Source organism: Phaethon aethereus (assembly GCF_964289735.1).
Source record: "Phaethon aethereus genome assembly, chromosome: 1".
Lineage (NCBI taxonomy): Eukaryota > Metazoa > Chordata > Aves > Phaethontiformes > Phaethontidae > Phaethon > Phaethon aethereus.
Window position 1 is genome coordinate 91329738 of NC_138575.1, and position 16639 is coordinate 91346376.

General features: G+C 46.7%; 1 protein-coding gene across 1 annotated transcript in view; it reads left to right on the top strand.

The window, feature by feature from the left end:
• Positions 1-1133: 1133 nt before the first annotated feature.
• ARHGAP31 (Rho GTPase activating protein 31) overlaps positions 1134-16639 on the top strand; it is a gene marked incomplete at both ends in the record, with an annotated part of 51626 nt that continues 36120 nt past the window's right edge. Inside the window, one exon of the mRNA XM_081996407.1 lies at positions 1134-1233. Within this exon, the coding sequence (XP_081852533.1) occupies positions 1134-1233 (100 nt within the window). The remainder of the gene's footprint in view (positions 1234-16639) is intronic.

The following is a 16639-nucleotide window of genomic DNA, read 5'->3' on the forward strand; positions in this document are numbered from 1 at the left end:
AGTTTGCCAGCTTTCTGCTCCCTTCTTGCACTTCCATAGCTCCAGCCTGCGCCTCTGTTAGAGGCAGGCAAATTCTGAAGTGACAGTCATGTTCAAGGGCTGTAAGGCGCCTTGTGATGACGGACTCGATGAACAGAGGCAGAGGTTTACTGGAGCGGCTCTTGGTCTCTCTCCTCCTTGCCAGCCCCGCCTCGGGCCTTTTCAGAGCTGAGCGTTGGGTGCGCAGGAAGCGCCTGACCGCACCGCGGACTGCGGCTCGGCTCGGTCGCAGTGATTTCCTCTCAGGCAGTCCGTTATCTGTTGACTGTCAGGGCAGGCTTTCCCTCTTCCTCCCCCCGTCCCCCAACTCCTCTCCCCGCCTTCCCCTCAGTCTCTCTCTTGTGCACACACACACACATGCACTTTTACTGCCAAAAACGGTCCTCCGCCCCCCTCTTCAGCTAACTTCCTTTCAGCATTTTTTTGAGCTGGATAATCCTAGGATTTGTAAAACAGGGGAAAGGAGAGAACGAGCAAGCGGGAGTCAGGACAGGAAGCTGGTTTCTCATTCCTCTAACTGTCCGAAGGCAGGAGGAGGGGAAGGGGGGGAGCCAAAGAGGAGCCTTGTGCAGACTCTTCCCTGGTCCCTTTTCATTAGTCCGTTTGAACTTCCAGTCTCCTCTGAAAGCCGAGCGAAGGAAAACCAGACTGGGACACTTTCTGCTGGAAGTGGCGACAGCACAGCTGACAAAACCCAGAAGGTGGCCGTGGAGGGTCCTGGGACCGTGCTGAGGGAAAGACGTCCCCTCCACCATCGCCTGCCCCCAGCTTGCCAGCTCCGATGCGGGCACCCATCTACCACCCACTTCCCTCTGATGAGAACCCTTCCGGGCTTGGGCTATGATCGCTGCTGCTGCCGGCTGGGGAGCCTCCTCTCACCTGACCTTCCTCTGCCACAGGAGCAGCCCAACATCTGGTGGGGATTAATGTTTACTTCTCCGGCTGGACGCTGTACAGGACCCCCGATGTTGCTCCCCGGGAGTGGGACACGGGCGGTGGTCTGAGGAGAAGAGTGAGATTTTTGTTGCCCAGTGTGAGGCCGGGGGGAGGGGGGCAAGGCAGGAGGGGGGAGAACCTCTTTTGGGACTAACCTCATGAAGAACAAGGGAGCCAAGCAGAAACTCAAGAGGAAGGGAGCCGCGAGCGCTTTCGGCTGCGACTTGACGGAGTATCTGGAGAGCTCTGGGCAGGATGGTAAATGCCTCTTTATTCTCACTCTGGTTGTGGAGGAGCAGAGCGCGCGTCCCCCCTTTTTTTACCGGTAGAACTGCAAACCAGAGCTTTCCCAAGGCTGAGGGCTAGACAACCCGGAGCTGGTTTATCCCTGGGAAGTGGAGTCAATGCCCAGTTACTCACAATGAATGAACAATTGGAAGATAGCTTTGGTGATGCGTCTGCATGACCCTTGCATGAGTAGTGCTGCCTGTGGGGACAGGACTGGGCTAGGGCTTTCGGGCTGCCTAAGCGTGGACGGAGGCGGCCAGCTGTATCTTGTGCCTTCTCCCATTCGCCTGGCTGTGGAAGGGGGCAGAAGGACTTTAGGGAGCTAGGTTCGGAAAGCAAAACTGCACTTATTGTTGCCTTCACCCAGACTTTGAAATCCTCACGGAGTCCACGAGACTAGAGTGCTACAGGGCTGTAGGGAGGAACTGGGAATGTCCCATCTGCCCGTCCTGGACTCCAGTACAGTTCCCATATTGTCCTTTCACTGCTGGATGGAGGACAGAGACTGCGGGATGGGCTGGAGTAGGGGTGGGTGTGAGGTGTAAGGGGCAGCTGAGCTAATATTTTCATTGCCCTGCCTGTTATCTTTCTCTCCTCTCCTCCTCCCCCTGACCTCTGTGCCCCCAGGTATCAGATGAGAATATGGTAGCTCAGACAAGATGTAATTGCAATAAGATCAGAGGGTCCTGAGCTTGAAATGGTCAGTCCTGGATGAGGGAAGGAGTGGAATAATTTTTCTTAAAGAGCGTTGGATGATGAGAGAAGCAGTTGAGTTTGGCATACAGAAAGAGCTGCAGTTTAGTAAGAGGAAAAATAAATATATGCCTGTTACCATCCCTGATGTGAGCATTATGTTCCAAGTTTAGCATTATGTTCCAGTTTGAATTACTTTTACCAGTGTCAGACTACTCCAAGCAAAAAAAGCTTCTAGCAGCGATGTCAGCTTTGTACGGGGAGGGCTGTACAATCAGGTCTTTCATTTGCTGATGAGCGTGGCTGATGAAGTACAGTGTGGAATTGCACTGGCAGAGGGATGGACTACATAACAGTAGTCCTTTCCATTGCACAGTGAAGAGGGCAGTACATATATCACTAAAATAAAACGTTATATATGTGCATTTATTTAGGTATGGGGGAAAACCAGTCATTCAATTTCATCGTGAGTCATCCATAACAATTACTGTATCTTTTAACTTATATAGTCCTTCATGGCAATTGAATTAATATAGCAAAAATAACAGACTTAATGAACTGATACCACTTTGCCAGCATGAGGTACAGTTAGGTAAATTCCACCCAGTGCTAACATGAGCTGCCGCGGTGGAGGAACAATTTACAGCTGTTTACAGGAACACTGAAAAACAATGCAGGGAAGGCAGGCACAGGCGGTATATTCAATTGAAGCAGCAAGGAGGATTTTAAAGGGAGAAACATAGCTACTGCAGTTGAAATTAGACCAGAACATCAGAATTTATTACCAAAAATCCCATAGTTTGTATTTTTTTTTAAATAGTTTTTTTGGGCACAAGAAGGAAGGACATTGTCTCGAGTCTCATTTGTGGGATGGTTCACAGTTCCAACCTACTTATCTCTCCATGCTGAGGAGCAGTGGGGGAGAATATGAAGTTCCTTTCCCTTTATGCAGTACTGCTATTTGCTGAATAGCACATCCCATTGCCCAGTGCTGTGGGATCTAGAAATGAAAGACTCAATTGTTACAGGTTTATTGGGAAGGGTGTAAGTTAGATTGGTACAATTCAATCCGTTGGTACGGGGGGGGAAGTGAGAGTATTTGAGATATTAATTTTGGTGCTAGTAGGGCTCTCAGGACCAGTAGGATTGTGAACAAGTATGCCAAAGTGATGTCTTGGGAAGAAAGGAAGGTTCAGATGTCTCCAGGACATCACAAACTTGCAACCTGTAACTGTGAAACAAAATTAGAAGAGTATTTAGGGTAGGAGAGATGGTTCATTTAGGGGCAGTTGAATTGTCCTGCGAAGAATTATTTCCAGTGACAAGCCAGTGCTCCTGCAAGCAGGGGCTTTGGTAGAGACGTAAAGAAATAACTTTATCTCTGCTTTAGGTAGTACTATGTGTTTAACTGGTGGGATGCAGGCTCTGGTTATTCCCTACTTGGAAGCAATGAAGATGTAAGACTGTTCATGGTATCTGGGAGTGATCAGGCAGGAGAGAGCACTTCGGCTGCTATCCAGAAAAAGTTTTTTGGTGGACCTTTGTGAAAGCAGGTTTCAAAATGCACCGAGAATAGTTAACTGGAAAGGAAGAAGAGGCTGTAGGAGAGGCAGGACACAAGTCAGATTGGCTGTGCTTTCATGTTCGGGTCTGCTTTACACTATCCTGCAGTCCTGCCTTGTGTGACTGCTCCTAGACACTCACAGAGGCGAAGAGACCTGCTTTGCTGGTGCTGGGGCTGGCGAAGTGAAGACAGGGGATGGCCAAGGCTAGTGTAGGCAATTCAATTTGGCTTTTTTCCCTCTGGATTAGTACACGGCCATTACAGTTAGGGGGTGCTGCACTACTTGCTGTGATGCTTTGTGGAGGAGATGCACAACTTGAGTCCCTACATGCTTGTGATTGTTGAAGAGCAGCTTGTGCTTTCTGCAGGGACCTTAGTCCCTGTGTCCTTGCCAAATTCCAGTAGAGAGAATTATATTCTGCTTAAGGTATCAGCATTTCCTCTCCTGTCATTTAACTGTTTAATAACCTGCTATGGTTTGTGTCACATATGGCTGCGTTTCAAATGAAGGGTGAAAAGATCCCACTGTCTCCCTTACCAGACAGATGTACCTAAGGCTCTGTCATAAAGATCTTTATGATAATACAATAAAAGCTGCAGCAGAACTACAAAGTATTTAAGAGTGGTGTAGATGGAAGGACTTTATCATGTACAGTGGGGTAGCTCAGGAGATTAAAAATGTGATAGAAAGCCTTTAGCCCTAAGCTGATTCTTCAGATCTGACCCAGGTCAGTGGTGAGGGACAGATGCTGCTGTCTGATGGCTGGTTCGAAGCTCAGATGTGTTGAATTTACTGTATTTTAAGTCAGTTCCTGTCACTACCGCATTTGACCCTACTTGGCCTTTTCCTGCTGGCAGAAAAAGAGAGACTGGTTGCGTTCCTTGTGGGGGCAGACTGCTATCAGTGCTCCCAAGCATTTAAAATCATGACTCAGGCCACAAAAATCATGAGATAAAATAAAAATCAGTGCTGGTTTCTTTTTCTGCTTTCTGTTTTCTGAAACTTCAGTGTGCATCTCAGTTATGTTTTCAAGTCTTTCTACTGGCAGGGGGGCTAGAAACTTGGGGAAATATTATCTGTTCTTCCTCCACACTGAAAGTCTCAAATGATGACTTTAATAGCAGTAGATTTGAGGAAAAGCTCACATAAGACATAAAAGAATGGTATCTGGCAACACCAGTGAGTAAAAGTCATCTGATTTCATATAGTCCCTCTTCTGTTGCTGCCAGCACTGAATCCACACATGGAGGTAAGTGACCTTTTTGGAGTGTCAGACCTTTACTGGAAAGCAGTGTCAGGCTTTGGGCATGGATAGGCACCCATGCAGGAGGAAATTATCGCTAATTTCCTCTACTAAAACATTTTCCTATGTCAAACGTTAATAAAGAAGTGTTGTATATGTGCAATGGAGCTAACAGATATTCACCCTGAAGGATTAACGTTAGAGCCATATTTTGGCCTTTTGATAACCAGCCTCGTTTCCAGAGGAGAAAAGCACATAGTGCCTCTACTGAAGTCAATGGGAGCTGCACATCAGGCTCCCAGTTCCTGTAATAACAACAGTGTAATTTTCTAGTGACAGATGGGCCAGCAGAGAAGACAAGATGCAAGGTTGCGCACAAGCCTTAGTTGTGGCAAGACAGTCTGGACTGCTTAAGAAAACAGTCACAATGAGTAGTCTTGCTTCTGGTTATATCACAAAAGTGCTGTAAGAGGGGGCTGAAAAAGTCAAAGCTGTTAAAGTAAAAGGAACTGAGTCAAAATGGAGTTTAATATTCCCAGCGTTTCTAACTGTGGAAGATTCAGATTGGGTTTTCAAGTATACAATGAGGTACAACTTCAATTAAAAAAAAAAAAAAAATTGAAATAGCCACAGCATCTGTAAAAATTGGGTTATGCTGGTAAAAGGTAATCCAGTCCTTTGCACAGGAACCACTACTGATTGGTAGGTACCTTTGCTTCATTTGCTTAGGACCAGGTAAGACTTGGAGAAAGACTCAATAGTTTTCTTAATTTTTAGTATGGTGGTGTCTAGATATTGGGATAAGAGGTGCTACCAGGACTGCAAAAAGCCAAATCTCAGATTAGACGCCTTGTTCTCAAGGTGCGGGTCAGCTTGTGTGTCTGAGCTTCCCCTCTTTGCTGGAGAGTTAATTCTGCTGTTGCTGTACCCCTCTGTGGTTTCTTGTACATCTGTTTCCTGCCTGATGTTGTCTGGTTGGGATGCAATGAGATCAGCTTTTCCCCTCAACCCCCTCCCACACTCCCCACAGCTCCCTCAGTGGCTCTCATCCTGAGCCTGTGGCACCCAAAGCACTTTCTGTCTCTTTGTCTAATGCTGCTTATTGGCTTTGTTTGTTAATTGCTGTAGAAACAGAGCTGCTTCATTTGAGGAGCTTTGAAGCCACCAACCCCCTTGTGCTCTGCGCTTGAGCCTCCTTCTTGCTGTGGCAGAGACCAGGGCCGGCCAGCAGCAGTCCCTGGGTCCGGAAAGGGAAAAGGAGCTGTTGTCTGCAAATGTAGCACAGGGAGATGGCTGAGGAAACCCTTACAAGCCCCTGGATGGTAATGTGGGGAAGGAGACAAATATATTGGTAGCCCATTTGATATTCTTCTACATTGCGTGGCTGTGCAGTGACTGCTTCTGCCTTGTCGCAACTGCATTTGAATGAGGGAGTAAGGGAAGTTTTCATTCAGTGTTAGTTAGTGGTCTCATAAAAACATGGTAGTTCTTGCTTGCACTGGCTCCCCAACCAGGATCCTAACCACTTCTGAGAGCTGCAGTAGGTCAAGACTTTACTGTAGGATAGGCAGGTATTTCTGAGGGAAAACAGTACCAATAACTCAGCCGTAATATGCTTTGTACAAAGGAAAGGTGGCCTTGGAAGCTCTTTGGCTGTTTTGGTACGGTCCCTTAGCGTGCTATCTTCTGCCTGAGTTTGATCCTAAGCGTTTAATTGTGAAGCTGCCTCCTCCATGCTCAGATGGATGAGGAGACCTGCCACTCAGGAATAAAGTAGTTTCTTCAAGAACAGGCTCCCTTCGGAGCCAATCGTTAAACCTGCTACCCAGATATGAAGCAGCTTTTCTGGGTTGTGTGGCTTGCTTTCCTCACACTTAGCATGAGCAACTGCATGTGTTTGTGGGATAAGAACATGCAGGGTGCATGCCAGCCCATGTAAGTGTGTACCATACAAAGATGCATTTGTCTCCACTTATTATATATATTTTTTAATCCACTCTTCCTGTGTTGAACTTTCAAAGTGAATGCATGCCCATGCTTTTGGGTAGGTGCTTTTCGTTAGCGATGCATGCAGGAAGTCCTGGGAAAATGGCTGACGGACCATTAATGTCAATGTGGAGGCTGCAGAATAACGAACAACTGCATTCATCCCACTCTCAAAATTAGGAACTGTGGCGCTGGGGATTTCTGTCTTCAGAACTGATCAAGCTGAAAAGAAACCTTTTTCTCTTTTTGTGATCAGATTGCTTTCGATACAGATCTTTTCCCTGACCTACCTCACTCTGAGGCTATGCAAACACTTGTCTCCCTGCAAGGAAGGAAGCAGCAGGGGCTTGGAGGACAAGGGGACAAGAACAGCCTCACGGGCTGGCTTGAAATGCATTAAACCTCTTTTTTTATCTGACATGCTGTTGCAGTCTGCTCTACATTTCACGCTAAGCAGCCACATGACCTGCACTCTGTGGGGTCTATCTCTAGCTGTTGTCATGCAGCCTGTGTGGACACTTAAGGCTGCATCCCCTCATCTTTGTGATGGGAGCAAAAGGGACAGACGGGCTCTGAAGTCCAGGGGGTGAAAGAAGGTGGACTGTAATATTGTACAGTGCTGTGGCAGAGGAGCCCTGAGGGCTGAGTACATGAATTGGCAGGTGGAGGAGCTGGGCTGGGGTTGGGAGGAAAACTGCTCCTTGGCCTTTTGGAGTCTGCCAAGGCATGTCCAGCAGACAGGGGAGTAAGAAACTCTGCAGCCAAAATGGATAGTGTGGGGGAAATTTTTAATAAAGTAAAGGTTGTTTTTTCTCCACCCACTCTCACAAGTGGAGCATCACGTTATGAGTCCCAGATATCAGCCTCTATGGCAACAAAGTGAGAGCAACAAGACACTGGGAACAACGGGAGCAGAAGCCATCTGTCTGCTTCTGTTACTCCACTGTTCCTCCTTGTTTTGGATGATGTTTGTGTTACTTCCTCAATCTGTTTCTGGTTCCTGGGAGCTGGATTTTTGTGTCTCTGTGGCACAATTTTACTGCAGTTAAACATTCATGTTGTGAGCTCAGCTCCTTGCTCTGTATTGACTTTCCATTGCTAGAGCTGTGTGATTAGCAGAGAGCTCTTCCATGCTGCCTCCTGCTTTACTTTTCCCTTACCAAGCACTGCAGGAGGCACACATGTCGTTTGCATGCACTTTGATCCTGCCTTCTCCCCACACCCTGCGAACAGCATGAATCACGTCTTGCCTGCAGATTCTAGATTAGAAAAATTATTCTGATTTAGCAAATGTTTTCTCTTTATTGGTAACAGCTGATTTCATCTGAACTTGGGAAACCAAGGACTGGGGACTTCACTGCTTGTGGTATCACAGCTCTCAAAGGTTCAAGGAAATAGCTGTTGTGGATGAAATGCTGGCACTGCATAGGGTGGATGTACAATACAGGCTGATGCAGACATGGTGAGCATATAGTCTGGGCGATGCCCAGTTTTCTGCAGTGCTTGGATCCAAAGTTTTGGTGTAGGCCTGGTTCTAGTTTGGAGAGCTCGTGAAACAAAAAAAATACTAGAAAGCCTGCATCTGTACCTCAGGCTTTGCATATATGACGCAGTTCTACAGCAGCAACATTTGCTGGCAGTCAGGGTTGTGCCAAAGATTTATGTTCCAGTGTTTCTCCTTTAATGGTAATAAGGGAAATGAAAACAGCCTGTCAGTGATGGTATACTCAGTCCTGCTCTGGAGGGCATGGAGTGGGGTGGCTGTCAGATTGACTGCCCACATCATGGTTTAGACTGCATGTCTGATCTGCACTGGATGCGGTTTTCCTAAGTGTGATATATGAACGAAGATTAAATAATGGAGAGCTACCAGTATCTGCCTCCAGTCTTGAACCACCAACAGGGTTCCAGATGCACTTAGAGGTTTGACATGGAAACCTACAGATGCCTTATTACAATACAAAGGCTGCTTATTGGCTCCACTGCTGGTTGTTTTAAGGGCAACTAGTGTTGCTAGTTGCCTGTCAGTGTCTACTTTCCATACATTCCCAGAGCCTCAAGCCCCAGCTGTCCTTTGTTCGTATGCCAGAGCCTTCAGCTTCTCTGCTGATAACTTCAGTGAATGTGTTTTTCATTGTCAACAAAAAAAAAATCTGTGGCATGTTTACAATGGACACAGACAGAGAACAGTGTAACATAAATTGAATTTAGTGTTAAATTAAATAACGTGGGGCAACTGTGCTGACTGTATTATTAACTTTCATACTTAATTCAATAATATAACCCTCTGTTTTCTATATTTACCTGAAATCACAAACAGACTTTCAGGTCTTCTGCACCACTGTGATTACAGATATGAAAGTACTTAACACAGGCTTGAGACCTAGCTTGTCAGATGTTTAGGCCCTTGCATATAATGAAGTTATAGACACCAATACTAAACTTCACCCTCACTCAAATGCCAGATCAATGCTATCATTGTGTGTGAGAGTGAGTTCAGTCCCTAATGCTACAAGTCTTTCAGCACACACCACTTAAGCAGACTGGGAAGTCTCACTCCTCTTCTGTCTCACACTCCTGCCTTGAATACAACCCTGCAGCTGGATTAGATTACCCATTTTCATCCCAATGGAGGCACTTTTGGTCTTGAACAGTGCACCAAAAGGGATAGAGCAAAACCCATGTTTTTTTCACTTGCTTTCAATTCCTCTGCCCCAGTTGCTCTACTTTGATTTGGGTGTAGCAGCCTGGTCTAGGCTCAGACCATCCTGCCTCCATCCTGGTGCCAGCAGCTGATGCTGTGTGTGACAGCCCTAGTTCCAAGCAATGCTGGGTTGACTGAATGCCCGCTTGGACGTAGGTAATTCAATGTGCATATGGGAAGAGTTACCTTAACCGCAGCAGAAAATGTTACAGAATCACAGAATTACTGATATGAGCAGGGACCTCTGGAGATTATCAACTCCATGCTCAAGCAAGGTCAGCTAAAGCTGGTTGCTCAGGACTGTGTCCAGCTGAGTTTTGAGTATCTCCACAGATGGAGACTCCACAACCTCTCTGGGCAACCTGATTCAGCCTTTGACTACTGTCACAGTGAAAAAGTATTGTGTTCAGATGGAATCTCATGGTTTTTGATTTGTGCCTCTTGTCCTGTCAATGGGCACCACTGAGAAGAACCTGGCTCCCTTTTCTTCATTTCTTCCCATCAGGTATTTGTACACATCGATAAGATCCCTTCTGATACTTCTGTTATTCAGGCTGAACAGTCCCAGCTCATTCAGCCTCTTCTCACATGAAAGATGCTCCAGTCTCTTAATCACTGGGCTTGCTCCAGTAAGTGTGTGTTGTTCTTCTACTGGGGAGCTCGGAGCTGGACGCAGGACTCCAGGTGTGGGCTCACCAGTGCTGAGCAGACAGGGAAGGATCACATCACTTGGCCTACTGGCAACATTCTTCCTAAGTCTTCCGATGTTCCTAGTAATTTATACAGTTTCTATCAGAAATTGTCCTTGGTCTCCCAGCCTAGGCTGGCAATTTCAGTCAATAACTAACATGCAGTCGGGACGGTGTTAAGGATCCTTTCTGCCCTGGTTAATGCTGAAAACAAATTGTCTTTTCATAAAGGGCTGCTGTTCTTTAATGGGTTCTGCAGTCTTGCTGCTGGCCAGTTCAAGCAAATTAATGTATGCTTTATATAATATGCTAATATGCTGCATCTGATGAAAGCTTTGCAGAGCCTTGGCTTAACAAAAAGCCTACAAATAATGCTGTGAAGCAGCACACCTTTCTTGGGTAGTCGTTGTACAGCCCCACTAAAGGCACTGTGCACTGAACCGGGGCCTTGTGGCGAAAATTCTTCCTTTTGGGGTGGCTCTGCTACATGCCCTTCTCCAGCACAGGGACTGGGCAAGGGGAGGGGAAACTTGCATCCCTGTGCAGGATTCTCAGCTGTGGCTGCTGCTCTCAGAAATATGCCCTGAGCAGCTGAGCTGGCTTCACAGCCATTTATCTCCAGCTCCTCGCTCTGCCCTCTTTTACACTCAAGGCTCAGCTAACTAAATGCCTTTGGAAATGCTATTATCTGCTGTGCTCTCTGGGGCCAGGAGCAGCTTGAAGATTTATCACCTGGAACAGGAGGCTTTGTTTAGTTCTGTAAAGCACAGAACAGTTACAGAAAGAACAAAAACTAAATCCCAAACCAAATGCAAAGCTCTCTTTACATCTCATGTTCTTTATTTGCTTTCTCCCATCTGGGAATGTGTGTGCATTTGTTTTTTTAATGTGATTAAATGCTGTCACATGGTGAAATGGTTAGAGATGATATACCTGCATATCTAAAACAGGGATTGAACATCCAAAGGGCCAGGAGACATTCCTGCTGTAACTAAGTTGTGTAACTCATTTCCTACAGAGTGTCAGACAGGAGAACGGGTCAGGTTCTCCAGTACAAACTTCATTTGAAAGATACCACTGTGGTTTTCACCAAAGCACTGGTACTGCCTTTTTTTCTGAAAGGTGCTGACGTGCTCGCAAACTTTCTCTACCTCTACATGTGGGATGCAGGGCAGAGAATCCAGGCTAGACCTGTGCCTGATCTCACCGTCTATATTCACCGGCTCATTAAAAAAAAATGCTGATTTAGCAAACCCAGAACACTGGCAGAAAAGGGAGGGGTTTGTTTATCTGGATCTGAATATTTCAGTTGGAATATTTTTGATACTGTTAGTATTCTGCATTTGCAATCTCGGCAGTGAATGTGACTGTCAGTCCTGTTGCAAACAGGCAGCTTGGCAGCACAACAGGGCCAACCAGCATGGGGAAAACCCTTTGCTCCATGTGCAACTAGTGCTTGTTTTTCTATTCACCTCTCATTATGGTGCTGTGGGTAGCGATGGCAGTCACACTTCAGGAGGTTCAGAGGTGTGATCGGGCAGGGTGAGCCTCCTTCTGGATCCCTTGTGTCTGCACTGCAATTCGTGTGAAATAAATAAGCTGTCAGCAGGACTGATTGCTTGCTTTCCTTACGCAAAGTCAGAGCGGGGAACAGCTTCACCATTTTGTGCTTTCTCTTTTTATCTTCCTAGTGTGCTCCACTTGGTATTGCATTTTCTTTACCCCTGCTCTGGTCAGGTAGTTTAAGATACATGAGACGCTAAATGAGAACAAACTCTCTTGTGAGATTTATTGCCTCTTCTGCTTCTAATCAAGCCAGAAAAATAGAGCAACAGACTTCCTTCTATAATCCTGTTCTCTCCCTTCCGGTCCCGGCTGGAAACCAAAAGTACAACAAGGTAGAGGAATGCAGCAAAAAAAGTTAAAACAAATGTCCTGGAACCTCTAAAAAGAGAGGGGGGAGTTGGCCTGAGGCGGTGGCTCAGTGTTACTAAGGAGGCATGGGGGATTCTCCCTTTTCTCAAGTGTTTTCAGTTCCCCTTACTTAGTTGGGGGTTTTTTTTTTGGTTGGTTGTTTTTTGGGGTTTTTTTTCCCCTTCTCCTTTTCAATAACTTTATTGCCAGGATGGCAGTATGCACATGTTGCCAAAGTCAATACATCAAGCATCTGCGCCTAAGGCAGGCTTGAAAGCGGTAAATGGGAAGAGCTGGTTTTGATCTATTGAGTCCATTATTCTTCCTTCCTGACTCAGTAGCGAGCGCCAGTCACATACTGCTGCCCAAGGTTTGCTGCGCAAAGCCACAAAAGGGATCCGAGGCAGGAAATTCAGTTCCGGATCCCAACAGCTTCGATTTGGGGTCCCCCAGAACCTGGATGAGGAGTGACATCCTCCTGCAGCCCGGTCTCTAGGTCAGCCAGGCGCAGTGACCCGGTAGCCGCTCTCCTCGGGGTGGTAGGCAGAGCGCGGCGGCGGAGGCAGCACATGCTTCAGAAGTGGGGAAGGAACTAATGTAATAAATACAAAGAAGGGCTAGGAGTCGTAATTAGTCCTCAATTTCTAGCCTGCTAAAATACCCACCTGTCACTCTGCTGCAATAATGAGATTTGAGAAGATTAACTGGATACCACTTAGGCCCCTAAACATGGCAGCTCAATCAGCGTCCTGCTGTTCAGCCTTAAGCCATGCTTGCAGCAAACGCCCTAAGCAGGTTTATGTCTGGTTAGCGCTTGCATGGGAGTTGCCCAAGAAAATCAGCTGCAGGAATGGGGTGGGTGATTCAGAAGATGGCAAGCGTAGTGTCAGTTCAGTCAATTCGTTGACTTGGCATCATTTAGGGAAATGTTGCCATTTGGGCACAGTGTAAAACAAGGGCCCCAAACCTTTTAAAAAAGTTCTGGTTTATCTTTTGTTTCTAGGGGATAGGGACTTTTGTACACATGTATGTGCTGTGCTGCATCTTTCCCTTTCTAGAAGCAATTTCAGCTGGAGCCATGATTTGTTTTTTACTCAGTGTCCTAAACTGTCACGTAGCGTTGCTCTGCCCAGCTCGACAGCTGCCACCTCCCAGCCTAGAGGTGGGTGGAGTAAGTCTTGTTTTTGCAGTTTGTGAAATATTTCAGGATGTAAGGCGCTCGTTAAATTATTGATGTTAGCCCTTGGGCATTAAAGACAGACGTGAACTGCAGCTCTGGATCCTAAGGGCTTTGGAGGCTTATCCCTGCCCTAATAATTGTTCCCTACTTGGGATTTTTTATGCATCTCTTACTACAGATTTGAACTCACTGCAGGATGGTGGAAGGATTTAGCAGAAGGACAAAGGGTGACAGCAAGGCTTTTCTTTGCAATGTTATATACCTATGAAGCAAATTTAAGTGAGCATTGGGAGAAAAAGGAGAGACGTGTGTTTTCTTTGGGAGAATGGGGAAAATCAGAAAAATGTGTTCCTGCCTCTTGACAGAGAATGTTTGCAAGATATGAAAAGGTTTTGTATAAGTTGTGATTCAGGGGACAGTGCAGGTACAACCAACTTCAATTCTGGTGCCTAGGGAAAGGTATTTTAGCTTTTTAAGTGCCTTATTTCTATCACTTTCCCCACTTCTGCCTCCTTGAAAAGAGGCTGACAGCAATAGTGCTACTTGCTTTACCTCGTGGCAATGCCCGTACAAAGGTTGGGACCTTCGTGTCCCTGCATAGTGCTTTCAGCTCGTCAGCTGGGCTGCGGTGGCGGAAAGTGAGGCCTTGGCCGGTGCGGGACGAGGGAGGGAAGGCAGCAAGTGTGGCACTGAACGCCGCCGAGCTCTCTGGGCGCGAGCGAAAACCTGGGCATGGCAGGAAAACCCTCACCCACGTTTGATGAGGGCTCCTGCATTTGTTTTTGAATGGGAAGTATTCAAGGGGCTTCTCTCGTCCCCTCCGCTTCCCCACCCGTTCTCCCCTCCCTGCGTCGGGGTGTTGCAGTTGCATACAAACCTCCCGTTTGTTATGGGGGGGAGGAAGGGGTGAGGGCCATCTCTGACCCTCTCCTTCCCTCGGCAGTTTGCATGTTAATTAGCAGGTCCCTACGAGACGAGCCTGCAGCCCGACAGAGCGGCGATTCAGCGGCCGAACAATGTCCAATTATGCCGGCCTGGGGAGCAAGAGGCTGGCCCCCGGCACGCGGGCTCCGCGCCGCTGGCCAGATGGCTCCTCGAGCTCACTTGGCTGGGCCAGTGACGCTGCTTGGGCGATTTGACACCTGTCAGGGGTTTCGGCTGGGTGCTTTTGCCAGCTACCAGCAGCACAGCCGTCTGAAATATTGGGAAGAGCTCGACGCTGTGCCCTGGGCGATGCTGTCCACGCCGGGCCCGGCGCCGAGGCAGTACTGGTGGCTCAGAGGGAGCATGGACGTTCACGTGTGAAGTGAGATTTTGCACCCTCAGCTTGGCTTCCTTTATCCTGCATCGGGTTTGGTGGCCTGGTGGAGATGAAGGCAGCTTAAAAGCACACCTTTTGCTTTTCTCTTTCCATTCTGGTGTTTGCACGTGAATGAAGGCTGAGTTGCTCAGATTGGAGCTTGAATTGTGTAGAGCGAAGGAGGTGGTAGGAGTCACACCGGTGGCATGTCACAGGCTGTGGCAAGCTCTGCTCCTGCCACTGCTGGACTCAGGGAGAGACCTTAAGCCACTCCTTCTTTTTCCACATCCTGCTCCCCTCAGTGGTTGAATGATGCTGGTATCGTCTTCTTTTTGGTACAAAATGCTCAGTATTATTGTTATTATTGTTATTATTATTATTATTAATTTATTATTATTTTATTATTATTAAATGTTAAGGGTCTCAGATGTTTTCATCACCCAGTACTGAAAAGTGGGCTCTTACAGCTGTGGAGAGTACCACACTGAATGACAGTGAGGGCAGAGAAGGATAGTAGCTTGCCCAGCTTCCGTGTCTCAGGCAGGTCCCATACCAAGAGCATCAGAGGGAGGTGTGAGGAACACCAGGGTGGCACGACATACCTAGTGAGGAAGGTTGCCAGTGCTTCCTTCTGAGTTAGTGAGGCCTCTTCCCCGATATGTGACGTTTTAACTTCGAAGAGAACGTGACAGCCATTTACCAACTAACCTCTGGGTCTAGGAAGTGGAAAAACAATGCAGCATCTATCTGAAATAGCGAAGAGATTATCCTAAACTGGAATTTGGCCAGAATGCTGTCTTTAGTTCTGCTAATCTTGCAAAAAAAAAGAAGAAAAAAAAAAGAAAAAAGTGCTACAAAGACTTTCTGCAAGACTCTAATCTGCATTTTATAGTCTCTGATTTAGAAAGGAGAATATGCAATAACTCAGCTTTCTCTTTGCATGCCGTGGGGTATCGGTCATGGAAAGGACTGCCTCTTACAAGTCACCAGCAGCAATTTCAAGTGATGCTGGTCTTGGGACCAGGCCCAATCTTAGGTTATTGATAGAAGCCAATGATGGTGCATCTAAAGAAGGAGCTGGGAAGGAAGAAGTGTGGCAGAGAGATGAAAAAGGAGACTGGAGGGAACAAATGAGGAAAGGGAATAAGGGCAAAGGTGGAGTGGAGAAAGCATGTGAGGAAATCCAAATGTGATTGAAATGGAGGAGGGAAAGGTTGGAAAAACTAGTCTGAGAGGAAAACTGACCGTATTGGAACAACTGGAGGCTGCCAATGAATAGTAGAAGACAGCTATAAGTGGGAGCAAAATTCAAAATACTGGCAGCTTTCGTAGTAGGGATAGAGCAGATGAAGAGATGCCTTTCTGGGTACAGACAGCAGGAGCATAGACAGGAATAGTGTTCATCAGAAACAATGAAGAGTAAAGGAAGATGCTGACAGTGCCAACAACTCTTGTTATCCAAAACTCCTCTTCCAAATTCTTACCCAAAACTGAGCCAGAGCAAGAGGTGAGGGAATTATTTCTGGCTCCTTTCAGCCCTTGAAACAAGCTTGGTTTTGGAAAGTGCAAGGAGATGCCATTGAGTTACTGCATTGTGAGTGATGCATTTTTTCATCAGCTAACTACATGTTTTCATTCTCCCTTTGGTGTCTAACTGATGTTAAAATGAGCTTTAGTCTCTGATCAGTTCCAGAGTCTATGGGTGTGAGCAAAAGCAGCTTTGTCTCACTTGGATAAGCTTGAAATACTTAACGTTTAAACATGCTCAGCTCCATTGCCTACTAGGGGCTTGCAGTGCCTCAGCTTCCTTTGCTTTGGAAACCTGTGCTATGAATCAAAACTTCTCTGATCTGACAGTCTCCAATAAGTTCCTGCTTTTGGATCATGCAGTGGGTTACCCTTGGAGATAGACCTGTGCAAGGAGATTACTTAGCCTGGTGGTTTTTTTCCCCTGAAACCCATCAGCCATATACTAACATCAGGCTACAGGTCTTGGCCTGAAATGGGTTGCTTAGCAGTGTTGGCTGCAGAGAACTGCAAAGGCAAAGAGATGAGTGACTTATACGTCAGTACTGTAGCTATCAAAATGTAAGGAAGTTTGA